Source organism: Euprymna scolopes, chromosome 21, assembly GCF_053919585.1.
Source record: "Euprymna scolopes isolate OS-2025 chromosome 21, ASM5391958v1, whole genome shotgun sequence".
Classification (NCBI taxonomy): Eukaryota; Metazoa; Mollusca; class Cephalopoda; order Sepiida; family Sepiolidae; genus Euprymna; species Euprymna scolopes.
In genome coordinates this window covers 116,592,712-116,604,846 of record NC_136502.1, presented here as the reverse complement: position 1 = coordinate 116,604,846, position 12,135 = coordinate 116,592,712, and the positions used below count along the sequence as shown (strand labels likewise).

General features: G+C 35.0%; 1 protein-coding gene across 1 annotated transcript in view; it reads right to left on the bottom strand.

The window, feature by feature from the left end:
- Positions 1-6,238, bottom strand: part of LOC145242680 (uncharacterized) — a 6,863-nt gene extending 625 nt beyond the window's left edge. The window contains exons 1-2 of the mRNA XM_080105812.1: positions 6,155-6,238; positions 1-2,063 (exon numbers count right to left, since the gene is read on the bottom strand). The exon at positions 1-2,063 is cut by the window's left edge and continues 625 nt beyond it. Coding sequence (XP_079961938.1) covers positions 1-1,943 — 1,943 coding nt within the window. The 5' untranslated portion in view covers positions 1,944-2,063; positions 6,155-6,238. The remainder of the gene's footprint in view (positions 2,064-6,154) is intronic.
- Between the last annotated feature and the right edge of the window lie 5,897 nt (positions 6,239-12,135).

Genomic DNA, 12,135 nt, shown 5'->3' with positions numbered 1-12,135 from the left:
TGCAAAGTGTTCTTCTGGGCAAACTGCTTGAAGCAGACATCGCATTGAAACGGACGCTCGCCAGAATGGGATCTTCGGTGGACTTGCAGGTAATGCCGCTGGGCAAACAACTTCATGCATATGTCGCACTCATAACGCCGCTTTGGGGCATGCGTTCTCCGATGCACGCGCAGCTTGTCACTTTGGGCAAACCGCTTGTCACAAACATCGCACTGAAAGGGACGCTCACCGGTATGGGTCCGACGATGAATCTGTAATGTCATCTTCCGTGCAAATTTCTGGATGCAAAAGTCGCACTGAAAAGGCTTTTCTCCTGTATGAGATCGGCGATGGATGACGAGATAGTGACGCTGCGTGAATTTCTTGAGACACACGTCGCACTGCAACAACTTCTCCCCCGTGTGCAGCCGACGATGGATCTTGAGATAGTAGCGCTGGGCGAATTGTTTCTGGCAGAACTCGCACTGGTGCTTCTGCTTCGGTGCATGTGCGTTCTTTTGGTGTAGCTGCAGCTTGACGTGCTGCGAGAACCGTTCCATGCAAACGTCGCATTCAAACTGCATCTCACCTGCGTGCGTGCGACGATGGATCTGTAACATGTCATGGCATGCAAACCGTTGGATGCACATGTCACACTGGTAGGGCTTTTCACCACTGTGTGTTCGTTTATGGATTTCTAAATAATTTTTTGTGCCAAAATATTTATTACACACGTCGCACTGGAACAACTTGTCAGGGGTGCTTGGTTTCTTAATCATGGAGGGATAGGTTTGCGTTTGAAGCTGAGACTGCGGTTGCGACTGCGATTGAGGTTGTGATTGGGATGGAGGTAGTGACGGTTCCTGCCGATAGCTTCCCATGTTAGCAACAGATGGCGATCGTTGTTGATGGCTTTTCTTGTGCCTCAGCAACACATCTTTCTGCGAGAAGGGTTTATTGCAGACGTCACAGGCAAACGGCTTCTCTGTTATATGCGTCTCCCTATGCAGGTACATCAAATGTTCCTGTGGAAATTTCTTGCCGCAATAGTCACAGAAGAGACGCTGGGGTGGTCCATTCTGTGGTGGCTGAGAATGTGACATGTATTGTTTTTGTGTTAAATGATCATCGTGGTTGCCATAGGGAGAGTCCTTTTGTGGGATTACTTCTCCTGGTGACATATCCTTTACCTCTCCGTCGATACTTTCCTGCTGCTGTGACCTGTCCGAGGGCGATTGCATGTAGCACGATGATTGCTGATGGTATGGGTTGGCGTACATGTTTCCAGGAAACATGTTCTGACCAAGGTAGGGCATACGGGGTGGTGACTCTATCTCTGGAGACTGCTGTGGAGAGAACTGGTTTCCTCCAGATATGTTACTGCTGTTGCTGTGAGGCCGATCAACGATTTCACCAGGTTCTAATTCATCGGATGCTGGTCTGTGATGAGATGAAGAGGAGACGGTCATCTGTTTGGAAGGGATGCTGTCAGGCAGCATGGACTTTTCATGTATTTGCGATATGTGGTGATAGGAGTATTGTTTGGCAGGTTGGGATGAATTGTGGTGGCTTTTCTCACTACTACTACTACTACCACCACCAGCATGATGTGATATCCTGTGAGAATCATGAGAATACAGTTTACTAGATCCGCCTCCACTGCTGCTGGGGTTGTGAATATTTTTCTGCAAAATATGAGATGAGGATGTGCTATGACGATGATGGAGGTGTTTTCCCGAACTGTTACTATGGTGATGGGTTGATTTCTCAGACATAGAAGCTGTCCTCTGATGAGAAGAATATTGCTTTCCACCCAATTGTGGCATTCTGAGTGCAGGTTCCATTGTGTTGTGGTCCAGTGGAAAATGTTTTCCGGATATTTCACCATGTGTCGTCAACCGATGATGAAAAGGGACTCCATACATAGGGCCATAAATAGGGGGGATGTCAGGCGGGCGATCCATTTCTTACGCAAGACGAAACCAAGTTTAATTTTAAACAATTCCAACAGAATTATTAGGATTTCTGCTTGAGGCTTGATGGGTGTCGTATATCCACAAGTTTTTCTTGGGGAAATATTAGTCCTGAAAAATAATTTATAAAAGTTAATTTGGTTACAGCATTTTCGTTGTTGCGTATTTGTTTTCTAAAGCTTCTTTGGGGATCATCTTATTTTAATTAAAATGATTCTGGTTTAACTTTCCATGAAACAAAATTAAGAACAAAAACAAAATGTTAAACTGTAATCCTGAACACTTTGCTAATTCATAAAAAATTCTACTTCTTTTTTAAACCATTACATGTTAAAAAAAAAAAACATTAATGTGGTACTTATTTAGATTTAGACTTAATCAAAAAAAAATAAATAATAATGTGAGAAATTCTACAATTATAAGCAAACCCCTCATTAGCTGATTGGCCACCGACTGTCTTTGTTAGACCAATCAGATTGGTCAAGATTTTAACCGCTGAGCGATGGGCTTGGCGGGTTTTTGAATGCCTTTTCTTTTCAGTTCCAGTTACAGCAGCCATAGAAGAAACATGGAACTCAACTCTCTTAGGATATGAGGCATTTAACGCCTCTACACTTCGTCTTCTTGAGACTATTTTTAAAGTCTAAATGATTAAGCTAAGTTATTACTATATATATCTCCCAGAGACTTTTTAAGATTAGAATTATTGACCTGTCTTTAATGGCAATTCTTTCAAATGAACATGCTTTATGAACTTCTCTGATGTCGAATCTAGTCGAGAATTGAATCCATCATCAGAAGGCATCATGCCAACCTCTTAAAACGGCTGTAATTCGAAGTGCTGAACCCGAATTCCAGTTCCTGCTGAAGATAAAAGAACTATTAGCTTTCGAGGTGTTACGAGTTCTACTCAGAGGCAAAATAGGCTTTTCTTTTTGCAACAAAGAACGAATAAGATTTGAGTCAAATTTTTAGAGGTATGCTTTGCTGTAATTGTTAATTTTTTGCCACTGTACTGGAGCTAAAACAGGTGAGAAGAAAATTCTCACAATACAGGAAAAAATCTTATGTACGTACTCATCATGGAATGAAGATGTCATATTCCAAAAATCATATAAATTGATCAAGTAGGTTTATATTATACAGAAAATTATTTTTAGCGATTTTAAGAGTAAATCGTATCCATAATAAGGCTGATTTTGATCTCGGTAATCGAATTGAGTTGTCTGCCCTTGAATTTTAACACACTCTAAAAAATATGGCAGCTCCCTGCTCTCTCACATCGCTCATCATACAACTTGATTTTTTATTTTTTAATTATTGGATGAATTTACTTGATTTTTGGAATATGATATTTTTGTTCCGTGACGGTACCTATTAACTCTAAATAATTTACGTGACTGAAATAGGGTTTAACTGACCACAAAACTAATGCTACTGCTTAAATAGTTATTTTCTTTTTTTTCTTTATTTGTTTGCTTGTTTTTAAATATTGATGTGATTCGGAAACATTAATTATAATTGCGCACATTAAGCGAAAATCAAAATTTAGGAAGTATTCATTATTATTAATATTGTTAATATTATTATTATTATAATCAATATTATTATTATTATTATTGTTATTATTAATATTATTATTGTTATTATTATTATTATTAATGTTATTAATAATATTATCATTGTTATTATTGTTATCTTTACGATTACTGTTTTCATTTCACTTCGGATACTCCTTCGTTTTTGATTTTTTATGGTATCTTTTGTTTATCAAATTGTTAGGTGAAAGTATATAGGTAAATGAACCCCTAATGTTAGCGCTTTTCTGAATAAGAACGTTTACAATTTTTAAATTTAAAACAAGAAAATATTGGGAAAAACTGAATAAAAATTTATTTATTAGCAAAAATACAAAAATACTACTGCAAATTGAAAGGGATTTTATTTTAGTATATATGCACTTATTGAACCATGCTGAAATAATGTTATTTAGAAAGCCATTCTTAACATGGGGAGAGGGGTGTGTTTTGTAACTATTCTGTACTTTCACCTAACAATTTAATGATAAAAAAAAAGATATCGTAAAACTTTAATTTAACTTGAAAATCCTATTTAAAACACAGCCTGGTTCAATAAGTGCATAGACACCTTTATTTTGGTAAATATTCAGATACGTTACAACAGAACACCGACCACTCTAATTTGTTTTTTTTAGGGGTAATCGAGGGCGCTGACAACAAATCTGATAATCAAACCTGGGGCAAATTTACCGTTTGCATGGTATTAACCCCTGAACCCACAAACTACTTTCCGCCGTTTTACAGCTTCTGTGTGCGCGGCAGTATAAACGGCGGCTTGCTTCACCTAGCAAACTGCCTTCTCACATGACGTACCAATCTTCCGCGGAAAATTTAAAATTAGCTGAAAAAGAAAGCACTCCAAGTTAGGGAGGAGGGGGGTAATTTAATTGTTTCTTTTTTTTTCCTGGAGCATAGAATTTTCAAATTTTCAAAAAGTACATTAAAGCACTTTTTGGGTGGAAAAAATTACGGACTGACATTTCTTAATGACTTACAAGAAAAGTACAACAAAATGGGGGACCTTTTTTTCTTTCTTTTTTTTTTTGTCTCACATAGTTTTTAATGCGGTTTACAAAAATATAAGCACCAAACATTTTTTTTTTTTGCAGGAGGGGGATTTATAAAACTTATGTGGCTTAATAGGTGCTTCTGCAGTTTAGTTAACCGTTTTTCCGTAAGTAACGCACCGACATTTACCAATTAGAACACCATTTAACATTTTTCGAAGATTTTATTGTTTACATTCGGGGCGCGAACGGGGGAGGGGCGGTTGTAGTGTTGGGCGCGTAAACAGTAAAATCTTCGAAAAATGTTAAATGGTGTTCTAATTGATAAATGTCGGTGCGTTACTTTTTGAAAATTCAATGTTCCAGGAAAAAAAAACAATTAAATTATTTCCCCCCCCCCTCCCCAACTTGGAGTGGTTTCCTTTTCTTGTTTTATTTATCTTTCAGCTAATTTTAAATTTTCCACCCAAAAAGTACTATAATGTATTTTTGAAAATTAGAAAATTCTATGTTCTGGGAAAAAAAAAAAAACTTAAATTACATCCCCCCCCCCAACTTGGTGTGCTTTTCTTGCTTTATTTCTTTTTCATCTAATTTTAAATTTTCCGCGGCAGATTGGTACATCATGCGAGAAGGCAGTGGATAGGTGAAGCAAGCCGTCGTTTATGCTGCCGCGCGCACGCGCGTAGCGTAAACGGAAGCTGTAAAATGGCGGAAAGTAGTTCGTGGGTTCAGGGGTTAATACCATGCAAACGGTAAATTTGCCCACGGTCTGAGTATCAGATTCGTTGTCAGCGACCTCGATTACCCCTAAAAACACAAATTAGAGTGGTCGGTGTTCTGTTGTAACGTATCTGAATATTTACCTTTTATTTTTTATGCAAGAAATTAATATTTAGAACTTATTTATTTTTTAGGGGTGGGGGAATTGCTTGTTGTTTTTTTTTATATTTATTTATTTTTTTTGTCGTGAATAATTAACACAAAATTATAAATATTAGATCTAACACAATTTATATGAATGAATCTGCAAAACAAGAAACGTGGTCTTAAAAAAATACATTGGATTCCTATTTAATAAAAAACCTTTCTTGATGAGAGAAACTGACATCTTAATTCATGGATATGTTTTGTTTTTTTCTTACGTCCTAACCTAGTGTAGTTTACTCCCTAAAAATATTACATTTTTATTATTATGTTTTTAAATTCATTTTTTCATATTATTTTTAAAAGCCATTGAAACGTATTAGCAAAAAAGGTGGGGGTAGATTTTAATTTTTTAAGGTTATAAACGACGATAGGTTAGGACGAAAAAAAAATACCATGGATATAAAAGTAATAATAATAAAAAAAAAATAATTGATTTTTAAATTAAAAGGTATATACTTTTAGTAAATGTGTCATTTTGATTATAAAGTGGGCTTTCCCATCTTTTTTTTTATATACAAGTATTTGTAAAAAAAAAAAAAAAAAAAAAAAAAAAAAAGGACATTTTTTAGTGTAAATGGGTTTAAATTAATGTGAACACGCGGTTGTTATTATAATAAGGATATTAAAATAATTTATAAACAAAAATAAAGATTCATAACTTAACAGCAAGAAGGAAATTAATTACCTAAAAGATCCCTTTGGCCGCCTTCTTAGTTGGGTAAATGAAAAAAAAAAAAAAGAATTCTTACTCTTTCACCGAAAAATTTTGTGAGCGCCGGTGTTCGTCGAATTTTGTCCATTATTTATAAAATTCCGATTTAAAATAAAAATTATTCAATTATTTCCTCTCGTGACGATGTTTATCCAATAAATATTCGATAATGTGTGTTTCGAACAGAGATAAATATAAGACTCGTTTAGTTTAATCAAGACACAAAAAAAAAAAAATGAAAATAGTGAAAAAAAATATATATATATTGTACTGATATCGTTAGGCTATGGAATTAAGTTCTCATAAAAAAAATCGGTGCTAGTGCAGCTAGCTGCACTTCATTTTCTTGTTCTCTTTCGGTGGAGGAGAAATCCTTCACGACTGAGACAATTTTTATTTTCGTACCTTTTCTCCACGTTAAAAAACGACCCTGGTGTCAAACTCTGTGCCGTGGGGAGGCATAGTAAATAGGTACTTTCCTTGTTTAAATTACATATTTTCAAAATAATAATGGCGCAGTTGAGTAGCGCACCGTCACCGATGAATCGGGCAAGTACATGTTTTTATGTAATAATGCAGTAATATGTAATGTTACTAATTGCGACGTGACAAGTAAATAACATCGGTTTTTAATTGGAATTCAATTTTACAGCTTCCGATTTTCGTTCTTACACCGGACATGCACATTTATTTTTTTTAATTCTACTCGTTAATTTTCCGTCCATCAGGCTTCCTGTTATTTTATTTTGAACTACTATATTTCGCATGTGTCTCAATAAAAATAAACACCAGACTGTTTTGTTTGTTTGTTTTTTATTTTATTAAAAAAAAAAAAAAAAAAAAAAAATTAAACTAAACTTTTAATTCTTCTTCTCTAAATCCTGTCGGTGGATAAGATTATTTTAAGAATAATTTCGCGACATCCCTTGCCCCCCAGAAAGAAGCCGAGATGAATTATCTCCCCTTTTGTTTACAATCTATTTCAATAATATATTTCTTTAAAAGTTAACTTTTTTTTTTTTTTTACTTGTTTTAAAATCGTTTTGCTTACAATCAAAAACATTCTACTGAATTTTTAGCTCTCTTCGCAATATGATTTCGTTAAAAGTAAATAGTGTTGCCTAAAAGTGCAATCGTGTTGTGCAAGAACAAGTGCGCGTGACCCAAATCCAAATAGGATTCTTTGTAATTCTGATCGCAATAATCACCATCACCATCATCAACAACGAGGAGGAGGAGGAGGTTTATTAGAGCGCAATACGTGCTTCGATTTCAGTATAAATTCAAATTTAATTTTTCTTGTTTAATTGCATTTAATTTAAATAACGCCTAATGTTGTGCATATTGTCTTTTGGTTAGCTAATGTACTTCTCAATTTGCTGCGGAGCGCTACCGGAAGCGGTGACAAGGCAAAATTAGTTCCTTCACTTTTATTCCGTATTGGAAATTTTTTTTTGTTTTTTTTTTATATATATATAATGTTCGAAATTTTATGATTTTGATTTCAATAATTTCATTTCAACTATTTTATTTTTATAATTTCATAAACATATATATTTTATAAATTCAAATAAAACTTTTATTTTCAAAATTCAAAATAATTTTTTTTCATAATTTCATAAACATAATATAAATTCATAAATTTCAAGTAAATAATTTTTTTAAATTTTGTTATTAAAAGTGCAAATAAAGACTAATTATGTTATTTTTATCTTTTTATAATTTAGTTAATTTTTATTGTATATTTTTCAAGAATGTCCTTTGCTTATATTTTATTTCAATAAATCCACAATAGAAATACTGAAGAACAATAAAAGTGAAGGAACTGATTTGCCTCGTCACCGCTTCTGGTAGTGCTCAGCAGAAAATTAGGAAGTACGTTAGTTGACCATAACCTCTTTTAGTGTCCAAATCCCTCTAATATTAAAAAGCAAAAATAAAGAAAAATCTATATGATGTAGTACATACCTGTGACAAAACGAAAATATCACATTCCAAAAATCACATAGATTGATCAAACAGTTTTATTTTTATAAGCAAAATCATTGTTTTGTGATTAATGGGATCATCATCATCATCATGACGGGCTCCTTGCCCGGACCAATGTGACTCTCCCTCTCCAGAGTTTCCTGTCTTCCATCAGTTGCCTCAGATCTTCAGGTTCACAGTTGGCGTTATGTGCTATTTGTTGGATGTACGTGGATCTAGGTCATCCTCTGCTTGCGCGTCCGTGTCATGGAATCCATAGCAATGCATCACTCACCAATTCATGCTTGCTTCTCAGACAGTGACCAGCAAATCGTAGGCGTCTTTCTCTGATGGTATTAGATATGGCAGGTAGATTGCCATAAAGTTGCTGCTTCATGGGATGATTGTGCCAAGATATATTTAATATTGTTCTTAGCATACGGGTGTATGTGCCGTCTAGTTTTCTTTCTAATCTTTTGGTGAGTGTCCAGGTTGTAGCACCGTAAACAAGGACAGACTCTACAACTGCCCTGAAGTACTGCCTTTTCAGTTTGTCAGCCAGTCTTAAAGTCCATACTGAATGTAGCCCATCCAATGCGGTCCATGCTTTTGAGATACGAATTCGGATATCTCTCTCTGTGGAAACTATGTTGCTGCCCAGATACGTAAACTCAACGACTTCTTTCAGTGTTGATCCAATCAAACCCCTGATTAATGGGAAACGAACACATATCTAAGGAAATGGCAGAAACACAAAAGGTAAACCTTCAATCTGTAGTGGAATGGAGACAAAAATGGATGGTCACATTCAATGCTGCCAAGACTAAGCTTGTTTCCTTCAATAATTACAAGAAATCTTCACAACCACCAATAGCTATGGCTAAAGATACATTACCTGAAAGTACTTCTTTTAAACTCCTCAGTTTAACGTTTACAGGAAACATGAACTGGAACAAATATGTTGAGAGCATTGACAGGGCTGCTGCGAGGAAGGTGGACTTTCTCTACCGTGCTAGAAAGTTACTTACATCCGAAAGTATCCTGTAACTCTACAAGGCGATCATTCGCTCATGTATGGAGTATTGTTGTCACATGTGGGCCGGTGCACCTGCTACTAGTCTCTCGCTCCTGAACAGAGTTCAAAAGAGGGCTGCCAACCTGATAGGTCCTGAACTGTCATCTAGGCTTCAATCTCTGTCCCATCGACGAAATGTTGCATCCCTCTGCCTGTTCTATAAGTATTATAATGGTGGATGCTCTGACGAACTACAAGCACTTGTACCCCTTTGACGTAAATACTCCTGACAAACCGGAAAAGCAGCAAAATCCCACCCCTACAGATTAGAAATCCCTAGATGTAAGAAAACCTTCTACCCCAATAGTTTCTTTCCCAGAACTGCTAGACTTTGGAACTCCTGGAATAAGGATATTTTAACTGTCCTCATTTATTGGAGATATTCTGTCGAAAAATAAATTTTACATGTAAATTCCGGTTTGCAGTTTTCATTTATCGTATTAAGCTCTACTTCTTACTCTCACATCGAGCTTTTTTCATTTGGTTGGGATAAATATAAACATTAATACTTTATTTATATATATATATATATATATATATATATATATATATATATATATATATACACTAGCATGGGTGCCCGGGTATTTGGAGGTGTATGTTGAGCAAAAAAAAAAAAAAAGGTCAATTTTTTTTTTAACTTTGACCCCTATTATGACCCCTTAAAATTTATTGTTTTGGGCTCAAATCAAGTTATTAAGTTAGATCCATGTCCAAGGAACCTATATCTAAAATTCCAAGTGTTTAGACCCAAAATTGTCGGAGGAGTTTGGTAGAGTTCTCAAAGGTCAAATCGTTGAACTTTGACCCCTTAATTGCCAAATTTCTGGCCAAAAACCGATCACATAGATTTTCCCAAACCTTAGTACCCTGTATATCAAATTTCGAGCCTGTAGACTGAAAATTGACAGAGTTATTGCGTAGAGAAATGTACACAGACACACACACACTTTCAGATATATAGATATGTCATCCACATACAGTACTGTTTTGCTGTATCACAGTCTCATATTTTGGTCGATGTAACCTCCGACCTTCTTCAGGTGTATATTGTTTAACTCGGGAATGTTTCTGTCAAACTCAGGAACTTGGACGGAATTTCGAACGGAACACTTTATTTACTTCAGTATGCTCTTGTTCGGTCAGCCATGACTGGACAGAGGTCCTACATAATTCACAATTGTATTTTTCGGTCACCCACCCTGAGAACTGAATCTTTAACCTTTTACGATTGATTTTTCAAAGTACTCTAAGCACTGTGCCATGGGTCCTTTTGTGAACGTTGTGAAAATAACACTTAAGATGAGAACAGTAATTCGATAAATCCAAATAATACGGATATATATATTGATTTTTCAAAGTACTCTAAGCACTGCGCCATGGGTCCTTCTGTGAACGTTGTGAAAATAACACTTAAGATGAGAACAGTAATTCGATAAATCCAAATAATACGGATATATATATTGATTTTTCAAAGTACTCTAAGCACTGCGCCATGGGTCCTTTTGTGAACGTTGTGAAAATAACACTTAAGATGAGAACAGTAATTCGATAAATCCAAATAATACGGATATATATATTGATTTTTCAAAGTACTCTAAGCACTGCGCCATGGGTCCTTTTGTGAACGTTGTGAAAATAACACTTAAGATGAGAACAGTAATTCGATAAATCCAAATAATACGGATATATATATTGATTTTTCAAAGTACTCTAAGCACTGCGCCATGGGTCCTTCTGTGAACGTTGTGAAAATAACACTTAAGATGAGAACAGTAATTCGATAAATCCAAATAATACGGATATATATATTGATTTTTCAAAGTACTCTAAGCACTGCGCCATGGGTCCTTTTGTGAACGTTGTGAAAATAACACTTAAGATGAGAACAGTAATTCGATAAATCCAAATAATACGGATATATATATTGATTTTTCAAAGTACTCTAAGCACTGCGCCATGGGTCCTTTTGTGAACGTTGTGAAAATAACACTTAAGATGAGAACAGTAATTCGATAAATCCAAATAATACGGATATATATATTGATTTTTCAAAGTACTCTAAGCACTGCGCCATGGGTCCTTCTGTGAACGTTGTGAAAATAACACTTAAGATGAGAACAGTAATTCGATAAATCCAAATAATACGGATATATATATTGATTTTTCAAAGTACTCTAAGCACTGCGCCATGGGTCCTTCTGTGAACGTTGTGAAAATAACACTTAAGATGAGAACAGTAATTCGATAAATCCAAATAATACGGATATATATATTGATTTTTCAAAGTACTCTAAGCACTGCGCCATGGGTCCTTTTGTGAACGTTGTGAAAATAACACTTAAGATGAGAACAGTAATTCGATAAATCCAAATAATACGGATATATATATTGATTTTTCAAAGTACTCTAAGCACTGCGCCATGGGTCCTTTTGTGAACGTTGTGAAAATAACACTTAAGATGAGAACAGTAATTCGATAAATCCAAATAATACGGATATATATATATATTGATTTTTCAAAGTACTCTAAGCACTGCGCCATGGGTCCTTTTGTGAACGTTGTGAAAATAACACTTAAGATGAGAACAGTAATTCGATAAATCCAAATAATACGGATATATATATTGATTTTTCAAAGTACTCTAAGCACTGCGCCATGGGTCCTTTTGTGAACGTTGTGAAAATAACACTTAAGATAAGAACAGTAATTCGATAAATCCAAATAATACGGATATATATATATATATTCATCTTATTTGGATTCATAATAGGAAGTGTACCTGGTGTTGCCCGGTATTAAACGTAATGTTAAATTCTTTTTAAAAAAAATAATTTAAGTAAAAAAAATTAAAAAAAAAAAACGGAAAGAAACTGAGACATGTCCATGTGAGTATTATATTTTTTCTAA